We start from the raw sequence: 16,355 nt of genomic DNA, 5'->3' as shown, positions 1-16,355 counted from the left end.
GAAATTTGAAACCTGCTTTGAACGTGCAGAATGCATTTCTTTCATTTTATCCAAATTTTATAAGAAGTTCGCTTTTTAGGCAATGTTATAGGACCTACCGATTCTCAAGTGAATGGTTCTGAATCGGCCAAAAAATATTACTTGTCAATCAGAACATGACACATGCTAAAGCCATTAAAATAATATTTAAAATTCAATTTAAAATTATTATTTTTACATTTATTAAAAAATAACGATAAGGTACCCATCCACCGATATACGTTAGAGATAGAAAATGAGCTCTTTCCAACATAAAAAAAAATAAACAGTGGATTCCGAAATACGTTACTTGGATCCAAAGGATGTGGACTGGGTACAAATACCAGACCCATTTACAGCTTAACTAGGCTACCACCTCAACTAGTGTTACAGATGTCAATGAATCGGACTTTATCCGATGTTCCCTTTAGTAAGCCGAAACCATATCCGACAGATCTAGTATGAGCTTTTCACCATCCCAATCCAAATCCGTTTAGCCAATATCCGATTAAACGGATATATGGCATTGGCTACAGCCGATCCGAATCTGAACCGTTTAAATCCCCTAACAAGTGCGGATATAATCGTAATTCTACAAAATGAAAACAAAGGAAGCCATTGTCAGGACTCAGGACCGATTAGGGGTAAATTCGTCAATGAAAAGTCATACTCAAATGGATCATTTCCCCACCTGATTTACACGGGGAGCACGGGGAACGGTGGGCCCCATCCCACCCCCATTCGATGCCGACGACTTGACCAGACGATATTTTAAAGTCGGACGAGCGAGGGCACCGTGGAGTCACCGACGAAGCGAGAGCGCGAGAAAACAGCTAGCGGTTAACGTTCCAGCGGCGGCGGCGGCGACGGCGACGGGAATTCCGGCTGGATGAGGCCGCGCCAATGCCGGAAAAGCCACGAGAGGTCCACCGGTGCCCACTGTGAAACCCTAATCGGATGACCCAACTGAAGACAGAGAGTCAACCCTGAGAGAGAGCTTCCTCGCCCACGCCCCCCAACGCTTCTCTTTCCTCCGTAGCGAAGATGAAGAGCAAGAGGGAGGTGGAGAAGAAAGGGGAGAGGAAGAGCCCGTTCCTCGTCTGCTTCTTCCCCGCGGCAGACGACGCCGATACTCCGGAAAAAGCCGCCGGCTCGGACCCCGTCCTGGCGGTGATCGCCGTGTCGAAGGAGAATCTCATCCCGGTGATCGTCCAGCCGAAGACGAAGCAGAGTCCGGCGACGGACTCCGATTCGTGCGGCCAGAAGACGTCCCGCCGGTTCTCCGGGTTCAAGTCGGCGATATTCGGCAATGCGAAAGTGAGAACCCGCCGGAATTTTGCCTGATTCCGGCCGATCGATTTCGTGATCTGTTTCGGTTTTAGGAATCTGACGGAGGCTCGAATTTCTTGATTTCTTTTGCAGAGAGTTCGGAGCGGGAAGGTCCAGCAAGAACCGCGGCGATCGTCGGGTCGCGCGGAGAGAGTCTCCGACGAACCTGTAACGGCCGTGAAACCGCCGGAAGTTAACCGGAAGCCGGCCGTCTCGCTCGTCCGGAAAACCGATTCGAACCCCCGGACTCCGTCGTCGTCGTCTTCCCAGTGTTCAGTTTTCGGCAGATCCAAGAACTCGAGCTCCTCGTCTCGCCGGAGAAGTGATTCTCCGACGTCTTCCGCCGAGTCCCGGAATTGCAGGCAATCGTCTTCTCGACGATCCAACGGCCGGAGAACTCTTATTCCGACAGGAAAATCGGAGGCGGCACCCGATCGGATCGTCGAATTATGCTGCCTTCTAGCGTTCAGCCTCTGGGTGACGTTGATCTGGGGGCAGATCTCCGCGATCTTGTGGACGTCGATCTGGCTATGCCTCTCTGGCTTGACGAGGGTGCGCAACTCGTCGGAAAACGGCGAACTGCCGGAGAGTCCGGCGGACCCACTGGAGATCCATTCGTGGGACTACCGGAAACGGGTCATCATGGAAGGATTCTTGGGGCGGAGCCACCAGCACCACCACCATAGGGCTCCTTGCCCCGCCAAGTAGGAACTCTTTTTTCCACGCGGGAGATACTTATCCGAATCAGATCAAGATCTCGGTAATTCCCCAAACGCCTACATTAGAACTTCCAGAATTCACATTTTCCTGGAAAAGGAAAAGTTGGCTGATTTCTAATCCATTTCTGATCATAGCAGATGCTGGATTATTACGTGGAGCAAAATTCTCACATGATTCATGAATAGTAAATCCTACGTATTAAATTGCATTTTTACCCTTATCTTGGTCATATTTCCCTCTAAAATCCAATTGCTTGGACATGGCTTTACCCGATTTGACACCTGTTAAGAATTTTCTTCGGAAAATATTAACAAATAAAAATTTATATAGCTAAAAACTATAAAAATGTGGAAAAATGCTCTTGCCGTGTTAATATGATGATGAAAATGTAATAATTCTAAAAATGGCTGATATTTGTAACATATCATTTTTTTTGGGAATGTATCTATTTTTAAGAATTTTGCAATAAAATCACAAATTTTCCAAATTATCACCTATTTTTATTAGGTAGGGTTTAATTCATGAGTTAGGTTGCTCGAGCTTAATTTGTTGTTGCAACTGGACTCGAGTTGTGGTTTGCGCAGTTGTCTTAATTTTGGCTTAGTCTTGCTTGGGTTTTAGAATGGTGGTGGTCAACAATTTGACTTGGCTCACTGTTAAGCTTGAGCCCTAGGCTCGAGACATCTTGAATGTCAACTTCAAACGAAGCTCTTATAAGATTTGAGCTCGAACCGGATTGTACAGCTTGACTTGCAGACCATGTTAAAAAAAAGCGATACAATCCCAAAAGAACACTATATTTTCACGATATCGAGTAAGGCAGACCCCTACCAGTTATACAACTATACAAGGTGAGGAGCACCAGCTGCTCCTATCAGACAAGCGGAGCCCCCTTGGCTCAATATCATGTTTTTATCACAATGTTTTTATGTTATTAACGTGATATTTTTTTCCATCTTTTAATGTTTTTATGTATTTATATATTTTCTTATATATACTTAAAATTTAAAAAATAGTTATATTTTCTTGAGTTTTTTTTTTTTTTGAGAAAACAAATTTATTTAATTTAGTTCAAGGTTTACACACTAAAGCATGGAATTGACAGTGACATTGTATTTACACTAAAGCATGGAATTGACAGTGACATTGTATTTACACTAAAGCATTTGGGATTAGCTGGGATATGCATTTGGGATGGAAAGTGACATAGTATTTATACTAAATCATGGAATTGACATTTTACGAGTTGGTAGCTGTCACTTCCCATCCCATCTATTAGTTTCCAAACAGGGCCTTAGTTTCGCTCTCATTTCTTCTCCATTTTTCACCCACTTCTCCTTTGTTTTCTTCTTGTTTTTTGTGTTTATGTTATGCATATTTTTTTTTTGGCTTTCAGCTCTCTTTCTTCTGGCATTTATTTAGCTTCCTGGTAACTATGACCCCAACCCCATCTTTCACCTTGACAGCATTCACAATGATGGATGGTTTTGTAATTTTCTTCTGTTTGAGCTTCCCATGAGAGTCTCCATGCCATCAATTATTGATTTGTGTATTTTATCTGTATTTGGCAGATGGCACGTGTGAAATCTTGGTCGACACGTGCGATGGCTCGAAGTGGTGGATGTGAGTGAAAAGATCAGGTGCAATATGATTGCACATATATTTGTGCACTAAGCACCTGATCACCCTCCATCTCAAGGACAGGCCTGTCAGGTGTGTGTGACTCTTGAGGGTGATGGGGGTGCTTAATGCGCAATCATATTGCACCCGATCCGGACTCTGGATGTGAGGGTGTTTGTTATTGTGTATAGACTTTATAGAGTACAGAGCGATCTACAAAACTACATAGAGCGATCTTCTTCTCATCAACCAGGAAGTGCAGTGTAATACTAGTCGTCAGTGGTCACTGCCATGAAAGGGGGGATTTCTTTTTGTTTGTTTTTATTTTTATGTACATGGATGAAATCATGGCTGCTCCTTTGTATTCACTGTTTACACTGGCCTTGGTTTTGTTTTTGTGATCATATGTTACAATATTTAATGTAATGGTTGTTGATAATTTTATTAGATCAATTTAAATACTAGTAATGATAGGGTGCTCCGGGAGCCCCTACTCCCACTTAAAGAAAGTTTTAATTTTTCAAAATTTTCAAGTTTTTTTTTTTATGATCAGACCATATAGATATGATCTACATATTCAGTAAAAAGCAAGTTTTTGAATGTACAATTATGAAGATCGACATTCTTTTGATTTGTTGTTAAGGGTCGATTTACATGGATTGCTTGTTGTATCCGTAATGGCGCCCTTGGTGTTGTTTTGTGTTTTAATTTTAGCACAGTGCAATTATAGATCTCAATACCAATGCCAATGTTTCCTCTGTTGGTATTCTTTTATAATTTAGTTCAAAGCTGCATTATTCGGGTTTCGGCATCTGAATTGAAAAAACATATTTGAAGAAATTCTAATCGTCGGTCACAAAGCTAAAGAGCTCAAGTAGAATCTCAAAAGCAGCGCTAATGAAATTTTCGTAGATGAAGAAGTGAATTTCTCGAATTCGGTCGCCAAAAAATATGTGATTTGTCATATATAGAGAGCACAAACTGATGAGAGAGAGAGAGAGAGAGATGGCAGGCCTAGCATACTAGATCAATCACTATGACCTTGGATGGTACTGCTCTTAGTTGGGCATACAAAAGGAACTATGATAAGATTAGAGCCTATGTGCTCAGTATGAAAGTACATCCATGGATCCATGCATCACGTTTAAAAAATAATTTACAAAAAGGAAAATATCAGAATTGATTATTTCATAAAGGCAAATTTTGCCAGAAACAATATATATATATATTGTTAGAGAAAACTAAATTCCAAAAATTTTATGGGTTTTACTGATAAGACCCAACCCAGTTACGCCCCTAGTCTGACCCTGACCAAATCTACGCTAGTCCGATCACTTTTAACTTGTATCCTCCATTCTCTAAGGCCTTGAATCTTTTAAGATGGGACTTCACTTGGACTCTTCTTCACATTGAGGTTTGGTAGGCCCATACAGGTCCAAACCTGGCAAGATGGGTTCACTATAATAAATTTATGACTGGACGGACTCGAACTCGATCCACGGACACCTCCAGCACCCCAACCATAATATGATGATTCTGATAAAATCAAATGGGCCAAAGTGGGATATGCTTCATGCAGAACCGATTCAAATCCGTATTCTTTTATGCTCTCAAAAGAAAAAGTTAAGAAAAAAAAGCGTATCAATTTGCATGTTCAGGAGTTCAGTTTAGTCTCTGGTTACCATCATTGGATCCCAAACAGATCCATATCCGAATCATTGCATCGTTACTTGTGTCGGATGCCAGTAAGAGTCGATCCATCTTTACTTCTATGCAAAAGACCTAGTTTAGTGGCATAATCACAATTACGCAATATCTTGAGAAAATTGTTTTTTATTTTTTAATGATGAGGAACTATTGTTGAAGCGAGGAAAACACCGGGTGGTGCCCGGCACCCATGACCGCCCCGTCTCAAAATCCTACTCTCCATCCCTGCACGGGTTTTGATTTTAACCCCCATCCCTGTTTCATGTCCTCTATCCCTTGTTCAAACGGGGTGAGGCAGGGCGGAGCTCCGTTTCTGCTCGATCGACTGCCATCTCTAAAGAAGGATCGGGGATGGGGCAGGGCAAGGCAGGAATCGAGGATGGGGATGGGGCGGGGCTAGGTGGGGGAAGCGTAACTCCATCGCCGCCTCGATCCCCACACAGATTTTGATTTTAACCTCCATTTCCGCCTCCATCCTCATTTCATGTCCTCCATCCCCGGTCCAAAACAGGGCGAGGTGGGGTGGGGCCCTGTTTGCCCCCAAGTCCACTGCCATCCCTACCCTGCCTTACCTGGCCACCTCTGAAAGCTAGGGACACACCCATGCACCAGCCAGGTTTGATCCAGTGACTTCGTCTCAGCACCCTCACAACCACCCCGCTGGCCACGAGGGCGAACCCAGGTTGATTTTGTTGTGGTATTTTAAAAAACTGATATGATCAATGATAAAATTCCAATGTTTTGAAAATTGCTTTTTAAAGTATTGCAAATTTATCACGATAGTAACACTTTTTAATCTTTTATGTTATTACATTTATTAATATTTTTTTATATACTTGAATTTCACATATGCGGATATTTTCCCAAGATTTTCTCGTGAAAATTCCTGACCGGGAAAATCACTATACCAATGTATGACAACATTCTTAGAAACGCATTTGTCAATGGTTTGATGTTGCAATGCCAAGATAACGAGGTCCAAAGAACTCCAAATCTGCAATTTGGATCCCATCTGGCCAAATGCAGTGAATCGAACCCGGGTCTGCCATGGTAATGTTCAGATACTGACATCGTTTCAAACCCCTGGTTTGGTGTTGCCGTGCCAAGATCCAATGAGGCCCGGAAACTCCAAATTAAGGATGTCAATGGGTCAGATTTTATTCGAAATCTCACCAAATCCATCTCCATTTAGCCGGATTTGATTAGCCAAAATTATATCCGATTATAATCGGGTTCTGATATGTTTTTGAATATTTGCTACGGAGATGAATATCCAGATTTGACAGATATTCGAATCCAATTACATGTAAAAAGCCATATTTGGTATGAGCTTTTTACCATCTACATCTGAATCCATATCCGTTTAGCCAACCTTCCATTGGTTGTATTTGGTATTGGCCACATCCGACCCGAATCCGAACCATTCGCATCTCTACTCCAAATTCTTGTTTTGGATCCGACTCGGGCCAACTGCACCAAGAGTCAGACAGGACCCGGGTCTGTTATGGAAATACTCAGATCGACCCACCTCCAGCCCCAACCCGAAACCGCGCCAAATCCACCGAGTGTTATACCAGAGCTCCGTATGGTCCGTCATTTCTCTCTTTGCCGCCTATGGCTCTGAGTCTCATCCTCCCGCCACAAAATCTCGCCTTCAACTTTTTATATTCCCAAAATGCCCTTCTGAGACGACGCTCCTTCTGCGCTCCTTTCTCCGTCTTCTCCTTCTCCTCCTCCTCCTCCTCCTCCTCCTCCTTTCTCTCTGAAACTCTAAATCCCGAATTCAAGTACGGCCCCTCTCTCAGCAAGGGCCGGAAATTGCCTCCGGAGATCTCCACGGAAGAAGACGAAGAGGAAGAAGGAGGAGGAGCCATCGACAAGCGTCGGTTCGCCAGGGTCTTCGACGTCGCGGCGATTAGGGTCCCAGCGGAGGATTGCTACGCCCTCGAGAGCCGCCTCAGAGGCCACCTCCTCAACTGGCCGCGCATCCGCAACGTCGCTAGGGTTCCCGGCGACGAGATCGACGATGATCTCCAGAAGCTCCTCTGGGATGGGAGGATCGACGGCGAAGAAGCGCTGAGGCGGAGGGTCGGGGAGCATTCGGAAGCCGGGGAGTTGAGCCCGGTGCTGCACAGAGAGAAACTGGTGAAGTCGTTCAATTGCCGAGGTTTCCTGAATTTCCAGTACCTCGCGAAGATCTCGAGGCCGAAGACGAAGCAGAAGAAGAGAGGGAAGAGAGGGGGAAGGACGAAGAATGAATTCTCGGCGGTTGAGGTTGTGGAGGAAGGAGACGGCGAGGATTTGAGCGGGTTGCTCGGAGTGGATTACAGAGTGGGAAAGTGGAGAGGTTCGACGAGACTGCTGCTTTTGGACGAGCGCTATGCAAATAAGGGCATGGATGAACTCCCCCAGGCTGTCAAGGTTCGTGATTTCTCTATGAAATTGTGTTTTGAATTGCTTGTTTTCATTTGAAATTTTGGACAGACTTTTTTCCAAATTATGTGCAAGAATACATTAGTCTTCCCATTTTATAGCGTGAGCTATAAGTTCATGGGCAAACCCATCCTGCATCCCCTAATTAAGAACAAATCTGTGCTCTTTTTGAATTTGGTATATGATCACGAGGATCCTAGCTGTATAGTTAGGTTGATTCAAATTGTAATGCGATGATGGTCGAGCTTCTTTGGGCTTGAGCTGGACCAGTTTAGTAATTGGCTTCATTCGGCTGCTTTAAATCCCTAGATTTGGATGGTTCTTGTGCCAGCGAACAGACTGGCATTTTAACTAGAGACTGCCGTCTGTATCTTTTGCTGAACTGCTGCATTTGCTGCTGAAAGCCTGGAACTATCTCTTTTGTTCATGATATAATCATAAATGATCATACTGTGTGTACTGCCAAATGTACGCTATCTGCAATTGGCACGGACATACATCTCTGATGGATTCCAGCGGATTTGAATGTGAAACTTGTTACTTATGTATTATTTTGGTATTTGATTTAGGTTGTCCTCCAGGGAGGTGGCGACAACAGGAAGAAGGCAATATTTGAGCTATTCAAATGCAAATTGACCTTATTTTATGATTACTGGCAAACAAATGAGGTAGGAAGTTTGTTGGGATTCTTGTTTGTTTATTATTTGCATTCAATTAAACCCCTAAAGAAGGTCTAGCTAAATATCCAAGAAGACAAATAAGTATTTGAGTTAAAGTTGCCTTGGAATATTACTAGAGTTTAAAATCTTGTTTATTTATTTATTTTTCTTTCCAGCATCAGTCTTGACGTTAGCATTTTCTTCTGAAGCCATAATCGACCTTAACCACTTGTTTTGTATTTATCATTCACTTTTAATGGAAGATCGCATGCTACGCACTCCTATATCCTTACATTGTGTTGCACAAATATGTCTATCATAATAGCAGTCTTTATGAGTGTTTTATGTTTTTTGATGTGAGTTTACTGGTTCACTTGTTCTATATGATTCAAACTCATAGAAACAATTTTCATGCACACCTGTTCTTGTCCAATGTGCTTCCATCTTTATATTTTTTTTTCCTATATTCTTATTACGATATATTATTATATAATAATCACCATGTGGTACTTTTCAAATTTAAGGCTTTAAGCTCAAAAATTCAAAATTGTGGGATGAATCTTGGGGTCATCTTTGGGAGACCTTAACTCTTCCCTCCAATATTAGAAATCAATTATTCAAGATGAGTCTTTGATCTATCCTAAGCCATACAACTCTTCTATTTTCTACAATTCTCAGGTCGCTACAGGATTTGTAGCTTGGATTGCATTTTTTGTGGTTCTCCTTATTTTTTTTTAGAATCTTTGCATGTGGAGTTTAGCTGAAGTTATAAGGGAAATGGACTAGGAAGATTAATAGTTGTTTTATGGAAACTTTTTAAGATTCAGTTTAGGAGCTTTAGGGTTACTCTGTTGAGAAAGCTGTTTGTTTTAATAGGAAAACAAGCTTAGAGGCCGCCTTGAGGGATTGGTTGAAGTCTGCCTGGTTGAAGTCTGCCTACCTTTAGATGTTGTACACTTCATAACTTCATATGAAATGAAGGAGGTTATGATGAAAGAAAGAAACATGTCAAACTTTTTTTTTCGTGTGCATGGAACTGTAGCACATAGTCAGCTGCTTGAGATTGGTTGGTCATTGTCATATTGTTAAAGGAACCTGATTGTATGGCTGTCTGTTCTTGTTGATGTAATTGCAGCTTTATATATCCTCTTTCTTCCTTCATACCTCATTTTGTGAACCAACTTTCAGTTTTAAAGGAGAAAGGAAAACCTTTTATGCTGCAAACTTTTTCCTTCTCTACTGAAAAAAAATTCCTTTTTGGGGTAGATGGAGGGACATGTAGTCTGATTTCCTTGTCAGCATTTAATTCATTATCATCTTGTATCAGCTTTCAGTATGTCACATTAAAACATGGATTAGAAAGTTATACTTGTGCTTTCTTTTGCTGTACTTTGGGTTGACATCTCATCACCTTACTGAATGGAAAATTTTATTTGCTTCTTCAAAAAAAAAAGCTTATTCTCTTGTCATTTTAATAGTTTGCATCTACTTTATATTTCATCTTTTGTCTTCAATTCCAATAGAAGAAAATTGACAATCATGAATTAGTGTATGTGCTTCAGGTTTTAGAGGCTTTGATACCAAAGGATATTATAACTCCTACAAGTTTTGAGACTGTTGGTCATATTGCACATTTGAACTTGAGGGAGGAGCATCTTCCTTATAAAATAGTTATTGCTCAGGTAACTTTTGAATATTTTAAAGTATAACAAGATTATTTCTAGCAGTATTAAATTCTGTGTTTTTTTTGTAGGCCATATTGGATAAGAACAAGCCGAAGATACAGACTGTTGTTAATAAGATTGACTCCATTCAAAATGATTACAGAACAATGCAACTTGAGGTTCTAGCTGGCAATCACTCCCTTGTAACCTTTGTCATCGAGAATGGAATCTGTTTTCATGTTGATTTAGCTACTGTGTACGTTCTGCTTTCCCTTCAGATCCACTAAAAATGCAGCTTGAAAATTCTTTCTAAGTTACTACAAATTCTATTGAATTGATCTGTCCCCTTGGCTTGATCCTTGGCCTGTGAACTGTAGATGGGTTCTTCTATGATACCATGTTGCTTCTTTTATTGTGTTTATGGTCTTGAACCATGGCATTCAAAGATTTTTATTGAATGATCCCATTAGGATTAGTCTCTCTACTTATTATACCGATATATTGGTCTTGTGGCTTTTGCAAGGGATCCTACATTTCATTTTCTTCGGAAAAATTTCTCAGGCAACATATGCTATTGTAGCTTTTTCCTGTAAACCTACTCAGATGTAATACTGTGACATGTTGCTGAAATGACATTCTTTATATGCATCTCTTGGTATTTTTGAATTGTGAAAAAACTTAACATTGTAGGTTTTCTGCTCCTTTCTTTCCTCATTTTTTTCCCTTATTTGAACCTGTTGTTTTGGATAGCTACCTTTTCTAGATTCCTATTGAATGTTCCATGCCTGTCTATTTTGGGTTGGGTATTGTGCTGGCCTGGCCCTAAGCAATAGGGTCCCACCCACCAGGCTTTTGGGAGACCTGAATGGGACATGGCTTATCCCTGCTAGCTGTTGTGCATTTGCCATAGTTCTTGGTTTAACCTAGACTGAGTACCTGATACACAACTACCCACCCAACCTGATGCTTGTATGTATGTTTTATGATGTCATCTTTTCAATGTGGATGATGGAATCCTAAGTTTGAATATTTGGAAAGGTCTCTTTGTTTTCTCTGTGTATCTATATATGCTTACATGCCACTAACATGATCAATACTGGTCCCATTTGCATGTAGGTACTGGAATTCGCGGCTATCAACTGAAAGGCACAGACTCGTCAACAGTTTTGCTAGCAGTGATGTTGTTTGTAAGTCATTTCATACTTTTTGCTATTCATTTATCTTTGTTGGGTAATCTTAAGCTAAAATGGGTTAATGGCCAGAAACTACATATAGAGTTGTTGCATCATCAAAGTTGTCTTTAGTTCCTTTGGATCTGATCATTTATTGGTTTTATAAGCTATGATGGATCTGTCTGTTGACTTAAGTCTCTCCCACAAAATTGTTTTAGGTTCACTAAGATGGAAGGGGTGGTTTCTTTAATTGATCCTTCTTATGTATCACAGGTGATGTTTTCTCTGGAGTTGGCCCAATAGCCATTGCATCCGCAAAGAAAGTAAAATATGTCTATGCTAACGACCTCAACCCAGCTGCTGTGGAGTATTTAGAGAGAAACCTCATTCGCAATAAGCTGGAGAGGAAAGTTGAGGTAAGCTACAGAGAAACCATGAATGGACACAGATTTATGTGCTTGTACATGCATCCTATGCACAATTAATGCTATTCAACTAGATTCTTGCAGCATTATCCTAATGATAAAGAATTTTTGTACACCACATTTTAAACTACTTCTCCATATTTCCGTAGTAGTTAAATCAAACAATCTGGTTTTGGTTTTGGTTTTGGTTTTGGTTGTCATAAAGTGTTGTCATATTAATCCTTCATTAAAGGGCTTATGAAATTGTAGCATTTTAGACATGTCACAATGGTAAACATGTAGAACATATACACGTGTAAGTCATCCATTTCACATTCTTTTGCAAGGATTCTGCAAATATGTTGATTCGTTGTTCTGTCATGCCCATGTGATGGTCGTTTTCAGCAGCATACCACATAATGTTAACAACAACAACATATCATTTCATTTTCTTTATATCCTGTAGAACCTGGAGGGACTTTTTCCACATAGGCTGCATCTTGATGGTGCATGTTTCTCACGTAGAAATGTTAATAGTAATGCAGCAGAAGCTTCTATCTGCCACAGGTATTTAACATGGATGGAAGAAGGTTTATCGAGACTGTATTTGCACTTAGAAGACCAGAGCATGTTACACAAGTGGTCATGAATTTGCCGAAAGATGCTGTTGAGTACCTTGGTAAATTTTTGTCCCATTATTCTTCAGTTCATTTACTAGAGATTGAATGCATAGTTATAGAATACAATTGATCAAAACCAATTATTTTTATTAGGTGGGTTTTGGGTACAAATGTTTCAAGTGAGTCCCTTGTGGCTAAATAGGTGAAAGTATTTGTTCTGCCCACTTTCTTGGTTTATCTTTATGCCTGAACCTGCATGTATCTCGCTCATGTAGGCTGCCATATGTAGGGCTGGTAAACGAGCTGAACAAGCCACGCTTGGGCTGTTCGGGCTTGGCTCGTTAAGGGTATACCCCAGCTCAAGCTCCCCACCCCGACTAGGGCAAGGGAAGGCCCTCTCGACGCTGCATGTGAAGACGCTGAAAAGGAGCTTCCAGTGGCAAAGGACCACCTTGTTGGTTGTTCCCGACTGGCAGATGGTTTGATATCAGGCCCTCGCCAGTGGTGAACCCGTCGGCGACCTGATTTCCCTGATGAGATCATGTGGGCCCGGCGGTGGTTTTGGAATCACCACTGATTGAGGCTGCTGCTGCTGCTACGATTTTCGGTGACCAGGGGTGGCCTTGGCTTGCCAGGGCCGGCTAAGAGCCGTCGGCGACACCGTGGTTCTTAGTTGTCATAGGCACTAGGCATGGCTTAGGCGATACCCCAAATAAAAAAAATAAAATACATAATAAGAAACATCCAACAATAAGCAATATACAAATAATATGTTGTTGAACACTGTAAAACAATTATATTACATAATTAAGAATAAATTAACAATTGAATAAACAAACCATACAACTAACAATGTGAATGAACAATACACAAAAAATAAAATCATGTATACATAAAAATTAACAACAATAGACATAATACAAGCAATAGACAAATAATGTCTTCTTCTTCTCAACAATAGACATAATACAAGCAATAGATAAATTGCATGTCTTCTCTTTCTTCTCCTCCTCGAAGAAGAAAACAAATGATGTCTTAAAAAAAATATATATAAAAAAAAGCCTAGGCGGTAATATATGGCCCCACCGCCCAAACCTGGTTGCCCAGGCGGTGGGGTTGCGCCTAGGTCACCTAGGCCGCCTTTGACAACTAAGTTGTGGTCAAGCCCAAACTCCATATTTGATGGACAAAAGGCTTATGTGGCTGAAAATACGACGGATTCAATGGCCCTCATTAGGGTTTCTTCAAACATTTGCAATCCAACCATGTTCGCGTCGCCACAAAACCCAACCATGTTAGGGACGCTCCCTTGGCTGGAAACAACCCCTACCACGCTCGGGATATCATCGGGCAGCAAGGGTTTTCCAATCACCAAGGTTGCCCCATGCTTAGGTTGGTTATTCTATCGACAACAAAGGGAGCATACCATGCAAAATCTCCGATTCAACTATGATTTCTTTTGCCTTGGATGACTTCTCGAGATTTCATTCTTTTCTTTGGATTCTGTAGGCTTTTCGAGAAAGATTTTAGCCAAGTTCGTCAGTTGAGCCGACATTCATCTAAAACTCTCCTGCATTTTGCTCATCTCACCCCTCATTTCATTGAGGGTTTCATTCGTACGATCATGCTTTTCATTTGTTTTGTGTAAGCCGTTCTTTAATCGCTGAACACATGATTCTAACTCTTCCATGAATCTTTCCTCGAACTTCACAAGAGGGCGATGATCGAGGGAAGCAATCTAAGCTCTAACACCAAATCTGATGCAGTGATCAGGAGGATCGCTCCTGAATCCCGCAGATCGATACCAAAATTAGAGAAAAACTACGATCTATTTAGTGAAATCAAGTAGAACAATAAAGAAAGCAACAAAATAGGGTTTCTCAATCTCTAAACTGAACTCTCTCTTCTCTCAAAGCAAATATGTGGTCTCTCTCAAAAGATGGACCTGGATCTGGACATGGTGGCAGGTCTAATGTATAAACTCATAGAACCAAGCTAGGTCTGAATCCAGCTAGGGAGGTGAAGGGCTAAATCTCTGCCTCCTTTGCCCCTTCGTTGACCGATAGGATCTACGCACAGGTGGATCACCCTGTCTAGGCTCCGGGCCTGTAACGGGATCCAATTCAGGTTCCACATCGTCATGCATAGGATTCAGATCCTGGACCGTAGCATTAGGACCAGTGGCATCACAGGCCCGCTCTGCATCAATATGGCAACATTTTTCTGATGAGTTGTCTCCAGTTGAGTTGGTTTGCTTGTGACTGCTGATATGAAATTTCTGATATGTGATCTCAGTTATTGGTTCACATGTTTTCTTTATGAAAATATGCTCTTGGTTGTTGCGGTATTTTTACTTATCAAGGATTATTCTGTGGTGCCAGTTGCATTCAGGGGCATATTCAAAAGAAAATCTCAAGACAAGGATTCCTTGTTGCCCAAAATTCATGTTTATGGTTTCTCTAAGGCGTCTGATCCAGAGTTTGATTTTCACGAGGTCTGCATTCAGATGGTTCCTATAATCTGACAGCATTTTTACATGTCACCATTTTCGTACATTTTGCATATTTACAAACATATTGTTTCATATTGTTTTCCATTAATTTGCTTGCAGAGAATAAGAACTGTGCTTTGTGAGATAGCAATAGAAATAGACACACATCGAGTCCGGCTTGTTGCTCCTGGGAAATGGATGCTATGTGCATCATTTGTTCTTCCAAAAAGTGTTGCCTATGCGAAAGATAAGGAGCTCTTGTTACCATGACCTTTCATCAGACAATGGCAGCAGCAGGAACCCTGTTTCACAGAAGTTTATTTATGCATAACTATACCTGTGAGAGAATGGTATGTCGGTATCTGTGTTCATTAGACACGAATCTGGGGCTCTGATAAATGGTGGAGTAGATCTGTGTATATATCTTGATGCAGAGAGTTAATACAGTGTCTTTGTTTGTAGCAAATTATGAGATAACGCTGATTGCCATGACAAGATCATACTACTTGAATGACTTTGAACTTCAATCTGAAACTATTGAGCCAATGCAGGGTTGATGGTACCTTTGAATGGTGTGTAAGAAGCTGGAGAGAACATTTGGATTCTTTGTCATCGAAGATTTTATTTGAAAAGGCTGCAGCAAAACGGTGGACACCAAGTGGTTGAACTTCGAGCTTGTGGGTAACTTGTTTGGTTCAAGCCTTGGTCCATGGAACGAGTCATGCCCTTCTGGTTGTTCCAGCTTCTAATTTCCCTTCGCAATTTAAAATGTATTTTTTTTTCAAAGTATATTGTTAGGAAACATCACTAATCAAACCAGAGTGGGAATTATATAGAAAAAGTGTGCATTTACCCATCTCATTGTGGTCCTAGTCTTTGCTATGCCATTGAGTTTTCATGTACCGGACTCTGACATTATGCATGTTCTGTAGTCTTATGGCGAGGCTGCCTGTGCCTGTCATATCTAATTATAAGTTGGATTGACAAACTCTCGGATGATTTTGCATATATACTCGGATGATTTCAACTTTTTTGTTCAGCAGGAAATGGAGGTGTGAGCTTTGCAAGCAGAAAGTTAGGACCGTCTTCAGTCTACCCCAACCTAGCACCCCAGAATATGTCTACCTCTTTGGTATAACCCTTCTTTTATCCTTCTTAATAATTCTTTTTCTTTTATAAGAAACATGTTTTTAAGATATTTCATTGTCGCCTAGAAGTTTATCTTTTTCTTGTTGCTCGCGTTACTTTTCTATTTTCAACAATTATAAAACAGAATTATGAATCGCAAATCAGGAAATCTTCTTGGTGACCATGGGTTGCTTGAAAGTAATGCCCTTAGGCTGTGTTTGGGAGTGGGGCGTCGGTGAAAGCCCTATGTTCCTGGTAGTATTTATTTAGTTACCAATTTCCCTCTTGGCTGCAAATATACACATGGGGACCGCAACTTCAATCTAACTCATGCCAATTTCTCATTTCCTAATCTCAACTGCCGTCTCCTACACATAGCATATGCTAGAC

The 16,355-nt window shown here is 41.2% G+C and overlaps 2 protein-coding genes across 4 annotated transcripts; both read left to right on the top strand.

The window, feature by feature from the left end:
* Positions 1-821: 821 nt before the first annotated feature.
* LOC149844495 (uncharacterized) lies at positions 822-4,155 on the top strand. 3 transcript variants are annotated; one of them, XR_016430404.1, is made up of 3 exons: positions 822-1,335; positions 1,441-2,107; positions 3,639-4,155. XR_016430404.1 is itself a non-coding variant. In XM_089997239.1 (2 exons), the coding sequence occupies exons 1-2, from the start codon at positions 1,063-1,065 to the stop codon at positions 2,053-2,055; spliced, it is 888 nt and encodes a 295-aa protein (XP_089853365.1). In that variant the 5' UTR covers positions 822-1,062; the 3' UTR covers positions 2,056-2,526. The 3 variants fall into 3 exon arrangements, 1 of the variants encoding a protein (XP_089853365.1); XR_016430405.1 differs by lacking the exon at positions 3,639-4,155 and adding an exon at positions 2,205-2,526; XM_089997239.1 differs by lacking the exon at positions 3,639-4,155 and having other exon boundaries at positions 1,441-2,526.
* Positions 4,156-7,008: 2,853 nt separating this feature from the next.
* Positions 7,009-15,864, top strand: LOC149844494 (tRNA (guanine(37)-N(1))-methyltransferase 1-like). The gene is made up of 10 exons (XM_089997177.1): positions 7,009-7,815; positions 8,397-8,495; positions 10,049-10,168; positions 10,240-10,406; positions 11,267-11,337; positions 11,596-11,738; positions 12,294-12,405; positions 14,728-14,840; positions 14,958-15,187; positions 15,389-15,864. The coding sequence occupies exons 1-9, from the start codon at positions 7,009-7,011 to the stop codon at positions 15,105-15,107; spliced, it is 1,782 nt and encodes a 593-aa protein (XP_089853303.1). The 3' UTR covers positions 15,108-15,187; positions 15,389-15,864.
* The last annotated feature ends 491 nt before the right edge of the window (positions 15,865-16,355 follow it).

This window comes from Nuphar pumila, chromosome 2 (assembly GCF_984573655.1).
Source record: "Nuphar pumila chromosome 2, dmNupPumi1.hap1.1, whole genome shotgun sequence".
Classification (NCBI taxonomy): domain Eukaryota; kingdom Viridiplantae; phylum Streptophyta; class Magnoliopsida; order Nymphaeales; family Nymphaeaceae; genus Nuphar; species Nuphar pumila.
This window is presented reverse-complemented; position numbering and strand designations above follow the sequence as displayed.